This window comes from Prunus avium, chromosome 3, assembly GCF_965620075.1.
Source record: "Prunus avium chromosome 3, drPruAviu1.hap1.1, whole genome shotgun sequence".
Taxonomy (NCBI): Eukaryota; Viridiplantae; Streptophyta; class Magnoliopsida; order Rosales; family Rosaceae; genus Prunus; species Prunus avium.
In genome coordinates this window covers 39,972,740-39,988,099 of record NC_142286.1, presented here as the reverse complement: position 1 = coordinate 39,988,099, position 15,360 = coordinate 39,972,740, and the positions used below count along the sequence as shown (strand labels likewise).

General features: G+C 39.5%; 5 protein-coding genes across 5 annotated transcripts; 2 read left to right on the top strand and 3 right to left on the bottom strand.

Moving 5' to 3' along the window:
* Window positions 1-34: 34 nt before the first annotated feature.
* LOC110755776 (uncharacterized) lies at window positions 35-2,121 on the bottom strand. Its single transcript, XM_021957059.2, has 6 exons — window positions 1,702-2,121; window positions 1,508-1,593; window positions 1,247-1,398; window positions 1,091-1,140; window positions 821-895; window positions 35-702 (listed from the first exon to the last, which is right to left on the bottom strand). The coding sequence occupies exons 1-6, from the start codon at window positions 1,977-1,979 to the stop codon at window positions 153-155; spliced, it is 1,191 nt and encodes a 396-aa protein (XP_021812751.2). The 5' UTR covers window positions 1,980-2,121; the 3' UTR covers window positions 35-152.
* Window positions 2,122-2,226: 105 nt separating this feature from the next.
* LOC110755768 (glycosyltransferase family 92 protein RCOM_0530710-like) lies at window positions 2,227-4,657 on the bottom strand. The gene is made up of 2 exons (XM_021957047.2): window positions 4,127-4,657; window positions 2,227-4,034 (listed from the first exon to the last, which is right to left on the bottom strand). The coding sequence occupies exons 1-2, from the start codon at window positions 4,278-4,280 to the stop codon at window positions 2,404-2,406; spliced, it is 1,785 nt and encodes a 594-aa protein (XP_021812739.2). The 5' UTR covers window positions 4,281-4,657; the 3' UTR covers window positions 2,227-2,403.
* Window positions 4,658-8,030: 3,373 nt separating this feature from the next.
* On the top strand, window positions 8,031-9,656 carry LOC110756654 (myb-related protein 315-like). Its single transcript, XM_021958103.2, has 3 exons — window positions 8,031-8,527; window positions 8,629-8,758; window positions 8,858-9,656. The coding sequence occupies exons 1-3, from the start codon at window positions 8,395-8,397 to the stop codon at window positions 9,447-9,449; spliced, it is 855 nt and encodes a 284-aa protein (XP_021813795.1). The 5' UTR covers window positions 8,031-8,394; the 3' UTR covers window positions 9,450-9,656.
* Window positions 9,657-11,063: 1,407 nt separating this feature from the next.
* LOC110755906 (Myb domain protein) lies at window positions 11,064-12,417 on the top strand. Its single transcript, XM_021957221.2, has 4 exons — window positions 11,064-11,235; window positions 11,396-11,503; window positions 11,882-11,946; window positions 12,045-12,417. The coding sequence occupies exons 1-4, from the start codon at window positions 11,146-11,148 to the stop codon at window positions 12,190-12,192; spliced, it is 411 nt and encodes a 136-aa protein (XP_021812913.1). The 5' UTR covers window positions 11,064-11,145; the 3' UTR covers window positions 12,193-12,417.
* Window positions 12,418-12,756: 339 nt separating this feature from the next.
* On the bottom strand, window positions 12,757-15,314 carry LOC110755786 (uncharacterized). The gene is made up of 9 exons (XM_021957069.2): window positions 15,098-15,314; window positions 14,881-14,906; window positions 14,533-14,617; window positions 14,229-14,438; window positions 13,677-13,802; window positions 13,545-13,602; window positions 13,370-13,446; window positions 13,123-13,211; window positions 12,757-13,044 (listed from the first exon to the last, which is right to left on the bottom strand). The coding sequence occupies exons 1-9, from the start codon at window positions 15,218-15,220 to the stop codon at window positions 12,975-12,977; spliced, it is 864 nt and encodes a 287-aa protein (XP_021812761.2). The 5' UTR covers window positions 15,221-15,314; the 3' UTR covers window positions 12,757-12,974.
* Window positions 15,315-15,360: the final 46 nt, after the last annotated feature.

The following is a 15,360-nucleotide window of genomic DNA, read 5'->3' as shown; positions in this document are numbered from 1 at the left end:
CATTCCGTTTAGGGACCTTTCTGTTATGAAAAAAGAAGTTGAAAGAACTGTGTATATTGTATGAAAACAGTATTCAACCAATATATTGAACGAACACAATTTTCAACCAAAGCAGAAACAACAAAAACAAAATCAATGGATGAGCAAATAGACTACAAATGTCGGGTTGTAGCACGATGGCTAGTGGCTCTAGATGTCATGGCTCTCAGGTTTGCTCGAGCCAAGGAAAGAGAGCTGCCAGATTGACCATGATTGACCCTAAAAGCCTCCATAAACTCCTCTCTCTGTAACCTTAGAGCTAATGCAGCATCCCCATCTTGGCTTGGGATCCGTCTACTACTTGATGCCCTTAAAGGCCGAATACTTCTATGATTATTATAAGCACCTTGTTCTGGGTTTTGATGCTCAGCTTCTGTGTTCTGTACTAACCTTATTGCTAGTGCAGCATCATCATCCTCTTCATCTTGGCTTAATATTACCCTTCTTCTCCTCATGGTCATTTCTCTGTTGCTTGATACCCCTGATGATGCCCTTCTACTTTGAACACTCCTTGTATTATAAAACGCCTTTTCGGGGATTTGACGCACAGCTTCTCCACTACTATTTAAGGCTCCAGCAGCTTTCCTTGCTTCAACTTCTTGTGGAAACAGAAGCTGTATTGTGTTCCAAAGAACCGTGTTGACTGTGCAGGATCTACTATGGCTGCAAAATGTTCAAGAAAGATAGAGATAAACCCAAAAGCGCATTGCACTAATGTCAACCCCCATTTTTTAACATTAGCTGATTAGCCAAATAGCTTGGGATTATGGATGAAACATACCTCATTAGCTGCCTGCACTTGGGGCACCTCTTCCCACATTTGTCAGCAGCAGACCGCAAGCATTTCTTACAGAAACTACAATCAAACAGTTCTAGTGATCAAAACAAAGTGATCCTCGTTTTTGACTAAAAGAAGGTGAAATAATTTCTTATAAAGTGTGTTCAAGTACCAATAAGAAATTCAAAGTCGATGGACATATGATTCAAATCGCAATAAGATCCAAAAAAACGCGAACTTTAGGCTATGCTTAGTTAATTTTGAAATTAATACCTGTGTCCACAGGGAGTAGTACTGGGTTCAAAGCAAATCTCCAAGCAGATCTGCGGAGTACATGATACCCATTTTGTAAAAATAACGAAAACCCTTTCGCTTTTGAATACACCAATATCAAAATTGCGAACGAGATGCAGATCAGAAGGGTCTTACAGCGCAAGAAAGCTCATCCCTAAGCTTATCCAAGCAAGGAAGATTTGAACTTGGTGGGCAAGAAACACCAGAGCTCTCAGCCATTTTGTCATCCCCTGTTTCCTTTTCTTTGTTCACAATAATTTGCGGTTCTTCCTTCTCTTTTCCACTCACTGTGAACAACAAATATACCCACATGAAAATGAAAGGAGGGTCATACAAAATTTCAGAAAAATAAATAAAGAAGGAAATTTCCGAACAAAAGGTACAGGCTTTCCACACCATCTTTTTTAGTTTCTTCGTCATCATCAAGGTTGAGAACAGAAACAGACATTGAAATTGGGCTCCTTCTCTGAGCTCGGCGCTTTCTGAAACAAATAAAAATTAAATCTTGTACAAAACAAGAAACTAAAAAAGATTATCAATTTAAAGAGAAAAAAAAAACATTTCAAGAAGATTGGAAGATTATTTGAAACCTTCTTGATGAATTCGTTGGTGGGGTCTTGAAGTGCAGATCAGAACGCTTCTTGTATTTAACTTGTCGCTCAGGCGTATCATCGACCACAAGGCTTGCGACTAGAAGACTCTCTTCGTCCCAACCGGCCATGGCAGCCACGGATTTGAATCTGGGGCTGAACATGCTAGAGTCTCCGCTTGTGCCATTGCTCACAACTTTAACCGGATCCGACGACTCTCTCGCTCGTACTTTTGGGTCTCTTGGACTCTGTTTCGGCTCTTCTTGTTGCCTCGCCATCTCTGGTTGTTTTTTGGGCGGAACAGAATGAAAGGGGAATGTTCGTCTTTTGCGGAGAAGAAAAGCGTAGGAGAGAGAACACAGAAGGAAATGACGTGTAGAGAGATGGGATGGGTTTAGTGCTAACGGTCAAATTTTTTGAATCATATGTTGTTTTTGAATTTCCAACGGCTATGATTCAGGATAGAAATCTAACCAAATTGATACAAGTCAACTGTCTAATAAATTCAATGTATACATTAGTGAATGGACAAAAGAGTATAGCCAGCAATATTTTCCAAAACAAAAAATATATATGTGGAGATACATATACAATATATCACACACTATAGTCTAAATCGTGTGATTAATCTTCTGTACAAAATAATAAATGGAGAAACAAACTAACCCACCTAAGTAATTACCGCCATTTCTCTAACAAAACTCATAAGAAAACTCTATGCTTTCTCCTTGCTCTTATCTTTCTCATCATCATCACACTTCTCTTAATAACCTTTTGCTGTTGTTGCACTTGTACCACTCCATCACCACCCTCCTCTTGCCATGGCAATAGATGGCTCTGCGGATCAACAAAACTCTGCAGCACCCGATCTCTAAGCCCACTGTCCCTAACCTCACAAAATCTATGTGACCAATCTCGTGGCTCCACCGCTCTCGTCCCCAATCCCGGGGCCCGATCCTTAGACCCCACATTTTGTTCCTCCTGCCAATCTGCCACGTAAGTCGCCACTCTCCTGTAAAATTTCTCCTTAAACACCTCCCACACTTGGTACTTGTAGTGATTTATAACCAACACTCCCTTATCCACATTCACAGGCTCATACCCGTTCCTAAGATGAAAATGGTGCACCACATTGATCAATGTTGAGTTCAATGCCTCCGGCCTAACAATACTCTTGTGCCTCTCGGGGGCCGCCAACCGACACGTGTACCCGACCGTGACGCCTTGCACAGGAACTCGTCTGAGGCCCGAAGGCCCAAAACTGTAGCACGAGGCCCGGATCTCGCCGACATAGTCATAATTGGACTGATTGCGCAGCACGTCGGGCAGCAATAGGCCCGAAGGCAAATGGAAGAACTCGTCTACGTCTATGAACCCAACCCATTGGCACGTCTCGCGGGCCCGTAACGCGCAATGGGCGAACCCGGCCTCCTGGGTCTTGAGCCAAGGCCACGCGTGTCTCGTCACATTGTAATTCGCTCTCCGTAGCCACTCAATTACGACATTACTGTCGTCGTCGCTATTGTTGTCGTACAGGAACCAACGCTGCACCCCCATTTGGGCGTGGTACATGACCCACTCCTTCAAGAACCGACCCTGATTCCGCACCATCGAGCACAAGCACATCTCGTGCTCCTTCCGATGGGTCGGGTTGGCGAGTCCGGGTCGGATCGCTGGGCGGGCTATGGTGTCTAATATTCCCTTTGCTCCACCGCCTTTCACTCTGACGGAGACCTTCACGGTATTGTTGGGCCCGCGCGGGAAACTTAGCACACTCAGTGGGGTTTTGCACCGTACGATCTCCTGGGCGATCGATACGACGTCCGATCTCAATAGAAACCTCGTCGTTCTGAAATCCCAGCCGTAGACGCACTCGAATTTTGCTGTGTTGGAAATTCTTTCGCGCCGAAGGTTGAGACCTTTGACGAACACGATCGTGGTGTTGTCGCGGTCGACGAGGGCGTCGTAGGCGAGCCAGTCCCAGCTGTACGAGGGCACCACCGGAACGTCGTCGTTGTGTTTCAAGCCTACCGACAAGGTGAGGCGACGTGGCGGGAGCGGGCACCGGACGATCTGATTATGAAAATCCCCGCCATCTATGTCGATGGGAGGCTGATTGAAGCGAGGCTGGGACCGCGAGGAGTCGTTGGCTGAGAAGTAAACGCAGTGGAGGTCGTCTTTGGTAAATACATGAGCGGTAAGAGGGTAATGATTTAGGAAAACGAGCGCCTGATCTGGAAACATAACGACTTCTCGAACTGAAATGGTGATGGGGGAGATGGGTTTGTTGGATGGAGCTGGCCATGTTAGCACCAGGACTGGTTGAAACGTTTCTGTAGTAATAAGAATAAATCATTCATTAATTAAAATGGAAAACATGTAGAAATAATAATTAATGATAAAAGAAGAGTAATTAAAAACGTACTTCCGAAGAGGAAGCGGAAAGCGTAGAAGCTGAAGCCAGAGAAGAGGGCGCAGTTGATGACGACGAAGAGGGTGCACCAGAAGAGCGTGCTCCAAGAAACGACGTCGCGGGGTGATGATCTCCTCTTACGACCAACACCCTTGGGTCCCCTCATAGTTTGGGCCCGCGGCTATGGAAGCGAGACAGAAGCAAACCCAAGAAACAGCTATCAAACACTCGTGTCTTTTCATTCATAGGGTAATTAGTACTGGGTATTTAGAATATTAATTATATTGCTTAATCTTAACTGTGAGTTGTGAGTGGGGTAATTTGTTTTTTTCTTTCTTTCTTTCTTTCGGTGCTCGTGCTTGTAGAGAGAGGGAGAGAGAGGGAGAGAGAGAAAGTGGGATAAAGAAGAAAAAGAAGGAGGGATAGAGAGGAGGTAGTGGAATTTGGAAATGGGGGGTGATACGGCTTTGATGGGATGGCTGCGACCGTTGAGAAGTTGGTTTATTTGCGGCCGGTAACATTTATCTCATTTGTTTGGGGTTCCTATCTATCTTTGTATGGATAAATGGAAAGAGAGACATGTAAATCTCTCTACGATTCTTCATCCTTATTTCCTTTTTACAAAGTTTTTTTTTTTTTTTCTGATAGAATTCCTTTAATGAAGTTTGACTAAAAAGAAATATAATTTTATGCTAATCTATTTTAAGATTTAAAATTTTCATGATGATTCGTGTCTCACCCTCCCTCAGAAACTCGCTGTAAAAAATTATATAGAAAGAGGCGGTCGGAGCATATGACTTGTATAAGAATTTTCACAACCAAGTGAGGGTGGAGCCGCCGATGGGACCTTCGCTCCTAAAGGAAGAATTATGTGAATGATTTATTATGGGAGTGTGGGATGGGATCCACTAACTTTGCACGTCACTTAGAGCTGCGGTTGTGAATATGAGAGTATTGCGGGGAACAAGGGATCGGCTCTGGCTGTAGGCTTCTGTAGCATAAGAAAAAATATATACATTAAGGAAAATAAAAAAAGAAAAAGAAAAAAGAAAAAGGGAAAGTTCATATTCTCCAACATACAAGTTTATCTTTGATTAAAAAAAAAGAAGAAGATAGAAGTTTATCAAAACAGGTGGCGCGCACTTGAAGAGGGCAGGTCATTATTAATAATATTATACGACCATACGACGTCGTGTATATTTTCATGCAAATTAGGAAGGCCAACTTCACCTAATTTTGGCCCAACCCAAAGTTTGCTGGGTGGGCAAGGTACTATTACTCGGGCTTTGGTTTTCTCAAATTTAGAACCCAAGACAAGAGGGCCTATACCGATTAGAAATCCAAATATGTTTCTACTATGGAGATGGCCTAACAAAAAAGTTCAAACTTGAGCCATATAAGCCAGCCCATATTTTGAAAAGATTCTACTAATTGTCTGTTTGGCATTGCTTTTTTGGGGTGATAAGTGATTTTTCAAAAAAATTGAGAAGCCCAACCTGTTTGGTAAACTATGAGAAAAGAAAGCTATAAGGGCAAGTAGCTAATTAGGTGCTTTCATTTTCTGATTATGCGGGAATTAGTTTCGAATATGCGCTCAGTTTAATAATTATGCAATAATCATTTTCTAATTATGCAGGAATCAATTTTGAAGAGGCGCTGAGTTTAATGATTATGCAAGAATCATTTTATGATTATGCGAGAATCAAAACCAACAACACTTTTAGCTGACCTTTTTGGCTTTTGTATTCTCTGTTTGTTTCCTTCCCATTTATGGGTTTTGAATGAACATGAATGATTTCGACCAAAAAAAAAGAGATAGGTGATGTAACAAATCTACTCATATCACAACAAGTATTTTATTTATACAACATATAGATTAGTAACATTCAGTAATGGTGTCAAATAGTCTCTGGTATTTGACAGCCATTGTAAAGACTAAGGATGTTGCACGAGTGGTAGTGACTGTGAATAAAAATGGTGAGAGCGACGCTAGTTGTGCCTAAAGATGCTAAAGCCTCAAGAGACCAAACTCATGATTATGCATACGCAGTTGTCTTAGGTGATTATTTTGTCTGCTTGCAGGTGCATTTTCTGTACAAACAAAACAAGTATCATCTTAGAGCTCGGTTGTATTTGTATTGTATGCACGACAATTATTCGTCATTCTTATCTTCCCATCTCGGGATTCAAAGATACCTTTTTAGTCTTCCCCCCCAACATTAATCCCATCACCCCCCAACTTGACCATTGGTTAATTAAATCTCTAGTTTACTTACTAATTAAAACATAAAACTTGTTTTCATCTTTCTGTCTGAATCAAAACTCAAAGGCATCCAAGTTTAAAACTTTATTTTTCTTTTTGTTGTTGATCAGCCTAGTTGGTATGTGTTAGTGACAACTTAACGCTACATTTCTTCTAAGAATATGCAGCGTGGCTGGTTGCTACTAAATGATGCTTTCCAACTGGACGTCAGTTTTGTCACCAGCTACTAGATCTTTGTTCTTGACTTGTTTTACCAACAATGATGTCATGGATTCAGATTGGTCTAGGGCCTTAGGGAGGTGACAATTCAAATCACATGGTTGTGGTGAGATGAAGCATACAATTCAAATCATGTTTAGGGTTTAGGGAGGTGACAATTGAGGAGGTTCAAATTTGCATCTACCTCTCTAAGCCTAGGGCCTTCCAAACATGATAACCATGTTGTGTACCAACATTCAATTTCAAATAAAGGATGCGAATCTGTGCTCTTTTTATTTTTGTTGGGGGGTAAGCAGCCAGCCCTGGTATTATTTGGCAATTTAGAAGCAATATAATCTTTGACAATCAAGAAGGGTCATCTTTGGAACATCAAGGACTGAAGATAATGTTTTCCACAACGCCGACGTTGGCCCCAAAATGTTTGTGTTTCTGATGACTCTGCATCCCAAAAAGATCATGGGGAATATTCTTGTGCATGAACCCAATTAAACACCCTACTTAATTATTTTATATGCTTAGGGATTGTATGGATGTCAACTGGAAGTTGAATTATTCCACTTTTAATCAATCCAATCGCAGCATTATATTGTTGTAAGTTCATACTTTTGCATGTACAGAGACATCTTCTAAGTCAAATGCCTGCTTGCCTTAAGAGAGAGAGAGAGAGAGAGAGAGAGAGAGAGAGAGAGAGAAATTGTGTATAAGCACCACAGAGGAGAGGACATCATATTGGTAGGCTCTGTTACTCTCTCTGTACTCAAATCATATAACACAAGTGACCCCGCTGTCCCCCTTATCAGGCATCATGTAGATTGTTGGTTACCCCATTGTGTTTTTCCTACTTTTTCTCAATTTGTTCCATCTTTTTTTCCCTTTTTTATACTTATAATTTGCTAGTATCAATGCTTCTCCAGAAAAAAAAAAAAAAAAAAGGTAAAAAGAAAGAAAAGAGGTATCATTCCTCAGAAGCCAATTAGTGATTTGCAGCATGCAAAGCACTGTGGATTTAGACTCACAGAGCTGCAACCGTCTATGCATGATTTTGCTTGCTAAACAATGCTAATTCTTGCATGGGTCCAATTCTTGGTTTTTTATTTTTTTACAGACAGGGCAATTTGACAATTTGGGTAATTCAGTAATGCAGCTGAATTTACTCTTCGTTTAGCCGCATTGATAAAAACATGTAAAAGGTTGAAACCTTGATGATAATCAAGTGACTGAGAAGTTAACTCTCAAGTGAATCCATGCTTGGAATTTGAGGGAACTTTCATATAATGGTGAAAGCATCTCTCTTTCTCTCTCTAAAAGACTCAAAAGGAGTTGTTTTTAACGACAAAAGTGGGCAGACTCAGGGAACAAGGAACCTTTCAAATTCATTATTCTTTTGGCTTACATAGATTAAAAGCCAATGAGAGAGGCTAAGCTTGCCAAAAAACAAACATTTTTCAATGAAGGCGACCCACGTCTGGTTTTCCTTTTCCTCTGTAAAAATTTCTCTCACAAAGAGAAAGAGGACTTGTTCTCCATTGGCTCAGTTTGGGGTGGTGCCATTTTTATTATAATGGCAACCTTCCATGCTTTTATATCTATACACTGACTGCTTTTCCATTCAATCATTTATCTCCCCTCTCAAACAACATTCTCATTTTATAATGCCTGAATGAACTGGCAGCATCTTTGCTTGGATTATAAGTTCCTTTTTAAGCTAGCGCTCCAACTTTATTGTCCACTTAGGAATTAAGGGCTAAGGTAGCTTTCTCACCTTTTTTTGTTGTTGCTGAGGCAGAGTTTGCCAAAAATGGGAAGACAACCTTGTTGTGATAAGGTCGGATTGAAACGAGGTCCATGGACAATTGAGGAAGATCACAAACTCATGAACTTTATTCTCAACAATGGTATCCATTGCTGGCGAATGGTTCCTAAGCTTGCAGGTACCGTTTCGACATTTTGATCTTGATCACGCTTCTTCCCCCTTACATCTCTCTCTCTATTTGTCTCTCAGAGTCCAACCTCTGTTTGTATGGTTATGCAGGATTGCTTAGATGTGGGAAAAGCTGCAGATTAAGATGGATCAATTATTTAAGGCCAGACCTCAAAAGAGGTGCTTTTACAGAAACAGAAGAGAATCAAATCATTCAACTCCATACATGTCTTGGCAACAGGTACAATTTGTCTTGTTTTTAAAACTAACCAACCAAGATAGATAAACAAATGTCATGTCAAGCTAACTGGTAGAGCTGGTTCTTAAATTGGTTGTGCAGGTGGTCTAAGATTGCTTCCCATTTTCCTGGTCGCACAGATAATGAAATCAAGAACCATTGGAATACCAGAATCAAGAAGAGGTTAAAGCACCTTGGTGTAGACCCTTTGACTCACAAACCCATTGAGCAGAAAGAAAACATTGAAGAAAATAAACAGACAATTACTCGAGAAGATTCAAGCTCATCAATATCACAAGGACAAGAAGAGTCACAAGACAGTGGCTTGGAGGCTAAGCTACAGCAGGATGGTAATGGCAATAAAGGGTTTCCAGAATTCAATGACAAATTGCAAAATGTACCAGAGTTAGCAGGTTTCGATGAGACGAACGATCTTTTGAAAAATTACGAAATGTTTTGTGGAAGCTTGGATTTGGGAACATTCCTGCTGAACCAAGGAACCAATACCAACAACACCAGCACTTCGAATTCATATAGCACTTCTTCATTCTCTGTGGAAGAGTCTAACAACCCTTCGATTTCGATAGGCGAATCAATTCAAGAACACTCTCTGCAGAAATGGGTGGACAGTGTGGATTCAATGCTCTCATGGGATGGCTTCAATAATCTGGAACAAGACCTTTTCTTCTTTTAAAAATTTCCATTCATTGAAGATTATTAAGTGCCTTTGAGTTAAATCAGACGAGAAGATGAATTTGATTTTGATTGACTACTACTGTTGCATTCAAATATGAAATTAAGTTGCAGGCCTTCCTCTTCTTTCACAAATTCTTGTCTTGTCTTGTGTTTAATCTTTCTTAGTGTCATCTGATGTTAATTTAATCATGCGTGTTTATCATTTGTAATTTCTCCAATTCTTTCACTCAACTATCAAGGAGACTCATCAGCTATATAACATCGGACCAGACCAGAGGGCCTCACAAAACTCTTTCATCCATGAGTGTTTCCCAAGTTTTACATCTTTTGTTTTTGCAAAACAAACCTTAAAAAGTGTTTGGTTATTATGAATATCTACTGAGATTGAATCCTTTTTTCATCTTGATGGGTTAATTTGGATTGGACTAATTGTACGGAGGATTAAATAAATATATATGAATGTGGAGCAAGGTAATTGGTTAAGGTCGTGCTAAGCACTGAAAATTAAGTGGAGTAGCTCTCAAGCTCAGCTAGATATAGGCAGGCTTTACGGTACTTTTGCTTAATTACGTGCATGCATCATGCCAAAACAAATTGCACAATGGATCCAACATGGAATCCCACGATCACTGTACCTTTGTACCTTCCAACAAAAGAATATTTTCTCACAACCTTGCTATCCAGCGTTCATCACTCAAATTTGTTCAAGTTATATCAAGGCGACGCATAATATAACAGTTGTTTATTGATTATGAATTAAATAAATGTTGTTTAAAATAAACCCGTGTATAAATAAGTGAAATTCTGTCGCATCAGTGAAAGGATACGAATTTGTGACTTTGGCGCTATTGGGGAATAAATGTATACTCATATGTAGTTTAGTACTAGTAAGTTGGGGAAAATGCTAGTTGAGTTTCTTGGTTGACCATATAAATTAGCATAAAGTTGGTTGTTAGGGCTTTCGATTATAAGATGATGGTCCAGGTATATGGTGTGCGTCATGCTTCTATATATTTATATATCATCGTCATCAATTCTATGTATAATATATGTATGTTGGTAGCGGCTGATCAAGTTATTTATCCTTGTTTCTGGCTTAGGTGTGTTTTCCCATCTAGCTAGGTGGTGTCTTTTTGTATCTTAAATAGCTACTTCTCTCTCTCTCTCTCTCTCTCTCTCTAAAGAAAAAAAAATTCCCTTAACTCCACTAGATTGAAAAAGAATAGTAAGTGGAAAGCTAAGTTTGTAACTAAATGTTTGGCACTTGTATGATTCTTTTTTCATAAACCCCCTTATGATTCCTTGGAATCTAATTAATCAGATTAATTAACAGAGAAAGGGAATTGAACTTGGATGCTAAGGAGTAAGTTCATTGACATGGTCAGTTGATCTCTAACAAATTTTGTTTTTTGAGGACATTTTCTATTGAAAGGGGTGATAAATAACATACTAAACTCACACACATTACATGGATGCTAGGACTCGAACCCAGGACTTTTCCTTAACCACAGAGAAAAAAAAAGACCAATTTTTTAAAAGTCTATTACCAATGTATCATAGCCCAAGCAGCCCATAACGCTGTTAGGCCCAGACAGAGAGAGAGCCTAGACCAAACACCAAATTTGGGCGTGAGAGGGAGCAAACTGGAGGAACAGCACACACCAGATCAGGATCAATTCAGAAGGAAGAGGAGCATGTCAGCGATACAGAGAGCGATCCGGAGGTTCCACGCTACCGTGAATGCTCCAAGGCTCACCAGATTGTCTCTCCATGCGCCTGGATGTGTAAGCTTTTTTAAGCTTTGAGCTCCAAGCTCTGTTGTGACTTCCTAGTTGGGTTTGAACTATACGTATCTAGCTCTAGCTCTAGTCAGGGAGGCTTGATATTGTTGGTGTTCTGAAAGCAGTGTTTTTTTTTTTTTTTTGAATCTGTGGTTTATTTCAGGTAGAGGTAGAGTTTGGAAATGGTAGTGTGTTCAATTTGTCAGCTGAATTCTTAAGAATACACAGTCCAGCTGTTGATGCCAAGGTTAGGTCAATTGCTGGTGAAAAGGTAAATTCAATCTTTTTGTTATTTTATAAATATATATGTATATAATATCATTTTTCACTTGGTTTATGAAATAGTTGTTGAAATAATTTTGAATGTATAGAAGGCAATCCAAGGTTATGCATGAGATGAAAAGATATCATAAACCCTTGTTATCATAAACGTTGAGAAAAGAAATAGAATGTGAAAAGTGTTGTGATCACTTTGTCAAATCTTTATATTTGCAAAAGAAAGATGTTTTCTGTGTTTTTTTAGCAGCTCCATATGGTTTGTTGACCATTCTTCTTCAATTGAATGTGTCTTCACGCTTCTGCGTTCTGTTCTCTTTTTCCACAAATATTTTCAGAAACTTGGTTTCCACTCATCTATCAATCGACACAGGTGATATCTGGACGGCGTCACGTTGGGATTATGTCTGCAGAACCTGTAGGAAACTATGGGGTAAGGTACTAAGAAACTCTGAATTGTAATCACCATTACAAAAAATTTGTTTATCCAAAGTGTCAATGTTGTGATTGTGGACTGTGTGGAGTGGATGTTTCAGGATTGTCTTCGATGACTTGCATAACACCGGCATCTATTCGTGGGATTACTTATATCATCTGGGCAGCAACAAATTCAGCCTCATGAGAAATTACATCAAAACACTCAACAAGTATGGACTCAGGCGGGATCCGCCTAGAAGAAAATGAGTGATTCAGGCATTGCTCCATTTCACTTGACCGTCCGCTAATCAACCTTTGCAGTCTTCATCTTCATTTCTTAGACCAAAAGCTTAGGGAGCCAAATTCAACATCTTTGCCATTTGTTGTTTGTTTGCACCATAAGCTATCTTATCTTGCGACTGTAACGTACATTTAAACCAGTTGGTCGGCTATACATCCAATCCTTGTGCTGATTGAATTTTTTTCTTTTAATCTGGAAAAGTATTAATCATGGCTTATACTAAACGATTTATAATTACAGCCATAAACCCAACAACACACCCCCAAAAAAACAAACCAAAGGAAAAAGATCAATATGCACTCGCAATATCTAATTTCCGACTCCACATAATTTTCTTAGATCTTTTAAATGAGCTTTCTATCATAAATTGTAGCTGGTAAGACCAACGTCTAGGAAACTTTTATGCAGATAAATGAAGAGTAATAATAAGGGCGTAATGATGTAGTTCTGAACTCAGCTATTTAAAAGGTAATTGCAGAAATTCGACCAAACAACGGTAATCGCAGAAAGGAAAACATGCACACAGCAGCTTCACAACGAGGTGTTTGACTAAATCTTCATTAATTCACAAATTTTAGTCATTCACATTCCAGAAAACAAAAATTTGTTCTTCCTCTACACTGGAATAATGGTCAAAATTCAAATTACGAAAAGAATGGAACAACACAGCTTTTTCCTTTCGTGACTATGATGGAATGCATACTCTCTCTTTCTCTGTCTATGTTGCTTTTCTATGAAAAACTTGTAACTAAATGGGCTTTTTCTTCCTTCCACTTTGTGTGACACGCTTCAGTTCTTGAGTTCCTCTTTTCACTCCCCTGTCACATAAATTAATATTGAGAAATCTACAGAAAAGTCGCCAAAATTCGGCAAATGAGGAAGTTTAATGTAGATACCTTGTATACATGTAAATGTAAGAATAGAAAAGCAGCAGCAGCAGCATAGTCAGAATGGAAATAACAAGGTAGGATATACTACTCCTCTTCTGCGCATTTGCCACATAAAGGAGACACTCAATGAAGAGAAGTATAAGCGCATAACCGAAAAAACATCCGAATAGGTTTTGGTTTTATGGAATAATAAATTAGAACGGGTTTATGTAAGCATATAAACAGCCCAAGGACAGGTGATGGTGAACTTTACCTTCCTGCGGCCTCGAGAGAAAGGTTTTCGACCTCCAGTGCAAGTGTGGGCATCACAGAATTGACGCAAGAAGAACTCTGCCATAGCAATCATTAAGAAAGCTACATCATACACCGATAAACTTAGATAACTTGAACAAATTTTTTAGTTATCTTAAAGAAATATATAAAATTACCATGAAGACGGCTTGCTGAAGGACCATTACTGACTGGAAAACAACTATCAGCTAGACCCTGCACATCATGGACAATTTATGAATAAAAAGAATGCTGCAATTTAAATGCACAAGACATCATTCAGATGCGACCTCACACAGATGTTTGTTCCGCGCAGCAGCAGCAGGATTGCACTTAGTCTTTTTGTGTGGTACAGAATCCATTGCGATGTCACAATGCAATGCACCACAAACATTTGCCAAGCACCAGCTATGACTCTGATTCAGCAGAGGTATGCCATGAGTCAATTAGAAATGCCCCGTTGAGGCTAAACAAACGGAAAGGCCATGGTCGCCAAAGTTCAAGTGGAGATCAAATGAACCAAAAATAGTAGAAAATTAGCTTAATAGAATAAGGTTAGGAAATGAGCTCATTTGTACAGGTTGAAGCATCAGGTGAAATACGTTTAGACTTTGACCAATGATTTGTATCTTTTGGACCAATGGAATAATGAACCTAAGATACATTCAGTGTAGCCTATGGTCTTGCTCTTTCCCTTGTTTCCCAGTCAATGAAAGCTAATGTAGTTAATACCGTGAAGAAAAAAATGACTTCCTAATACAACTATTTGTCCCTCGTCAGTTGCTGAAATAAGCATCACTGCTAGGAAAAGAAAATAAGAACATAAATGAAAGGGCACTTACCACATTCAGCAAATTGTAGTGCCTGTTGTCAAAATGCTTATCAAGAAATTTCTCATCATAAAATCTTTTCTTACAATATCCACATTGCCAATCGTTTAATTCTACAAGGCTTTTGTGCTCTTCCTGATCTCTGTACAGGTCATTGCTAGGGTGTAGCTTACATGTTTTTGGAATCTGATACCGCTCTTTCTCTACAAAGGGCATCAAGTACTGCACCAAATAAGAGAGATAATGATATTGATATGAGTGAAACCGCTATAAAGATGTAGTAATAGAAGAGTCTCTGTACGATTTTCTTCCATACCTCCTGAATTATTTTCCATGCTGCCCTACTCCTTTCTCTAGAACAATGTACCTCAGGTGGATCTCCCAGCTCTTGCTTCAAAGTTCTATACATCAAATTCTGGTGTTAGTAATAGACACAGCCCTAAAATTTCAAGAAGAGCACAATGATATGCAACACTGACATGCAACAACTTGTGCTAAGATTTGCAGGTGTATAATCTTGAGAAATATGAAGGCGAAATCAATTCCCATAAACAAATTGCCCATATCCAAAGAACTGGCTGATGCTGAGAAATTTAATTAAAATGACTAGCCTAATCATACATGCCCACGTAGTTTCAAGTTTCGACATTTAACTATATAGTACCTTGAGGTTGCAGATTCTTGATGACCCTAAGAAAAAACAATGAAAAGGTTCATATTAAATAAACATAATAATTCTCTGAAGAGATGAGCTCTGGCAAAGCTATGCAAATCAATGAAATTTACCCATTAAAGAATTGGTAGAGATGCAGGTTGGGTTGCTGAGTTCTTGTTTAACAAACAACAGAAAGGCAAGAAAAAATTTAAACTAATAAAGATACCTGATTTGTTAGCAAAGGCTGAGGAGAGGAAGTTGAAGAAACAATACAAAATTGCAGAGACGCTGATAAGCAGCACAGGAACAGAAGACCAACCCATTTCATTTTACACCACTTCTTCTTCATTTTCTGCCTCCGCGTCAACTCTCAAAGCTACACACCATTTCGCATCTCCACTGCTCCTCTTTCTCTCTCTGCTCCTGCGACTTCAGAGACGGAGCCCCACTGCCGCCTCCACGCCCCACTCACCAATCAATAGTTGCCAC

Coding starts and splice junctions, on each gene's coding strand:
- LOC110755776 (XM_021957059.2), bottom strand. CDS start 1,979: ATGGCGAGGCAACAAGAAGAGCCGAAACAGAGTCCAAGAGACCCAAAA. Junction 1,594..1,701: donor CCAACGAATTCATCAAGAAG/GTTTCAAATAAT, acceptor TATTTGTTTCAG/AAAGCGCCGAGCTCAGAGAA. Junction 703..820: donor AAGTGCAGGCAGCTAATGAG/GTATGTTTCATC, acceptor AACATTTTGCAG/CCATAGTAGATCCTGCACAG.
- LOC110755786 (XM_021957069.2), bottom strand. CDS start 15,220: ATGAAGAAGAAGTGGTGTAAAATGAAATGGGTTGGTCTTCTGTTCCTG. Junction 14,907..15,097: donor AGCCTTTGCTAACAAATCAG/GTATCTTTATTA, acceptor GTTTTTTCTTAG/GGTCATCAAGAATCTGCAAC. Junction 13,603..13,676: donor GGAACAAACATCTGTGTGAG/GTCGCATCTGAA, acceptor CATGATGTGCAG/GGTCTAGCTGATAGTTGTTT.
- LOC110755768 (XM_021957047.2), bottom strand. CDS start 4,280: ATGAGGGGACCCAAGGGTGTTGGTCGTAAGAGGAGATCATCACCCCGC. Junction 4,035..4,126: donor TTTCCGCTTCCTCTTCGGAA/GTACGTTTTTAA, acceptor TTATTACTACAG/AAACGTTTCAACCAGTCCTG.
- LOC110756654 (XM_021958103.2), top strand. CDS start 8,395: ATGGGAAGACAACCTTGTTGTGATAAGGTCGGATTGAAACGAGGTCCA. Junction 8,528..8,628: donor AATGGTTCCTAAGCTTGCAG/GTACCGTTTCGA, acceptor ATGGTTATGCAG/GATTGCTTAGATGTGGGAAA. Junction 8,759..8,857: donor CATACATGTCTTGGCAACAG/GTACAATTTGTC, acceptor TTGGTTGTGCAG/GTGGTCTAAGATTGCTTCCC.
- LOC110755906 (XM_021957221.2), top strand. CDS start 11,146: ATGTCAGCGATACAGAGAGCGATCCGGAGGTTCCACGCTACCGTGAAT. Junction 11,236..11,395: donor CTCTCCATGCGCCTGGATGT/GTAAGCTTTTTT, acceptor GGTTTATTTCAG/GTAGAGGTAGAGTTTGGAAA. Junction 11,504..11,881: donor GGTCAATTGCTGGTGAAAAG/GTAAATTCAATC, acceptor CAATCGACACAG/GTGATATCTGGACGGCGTCA.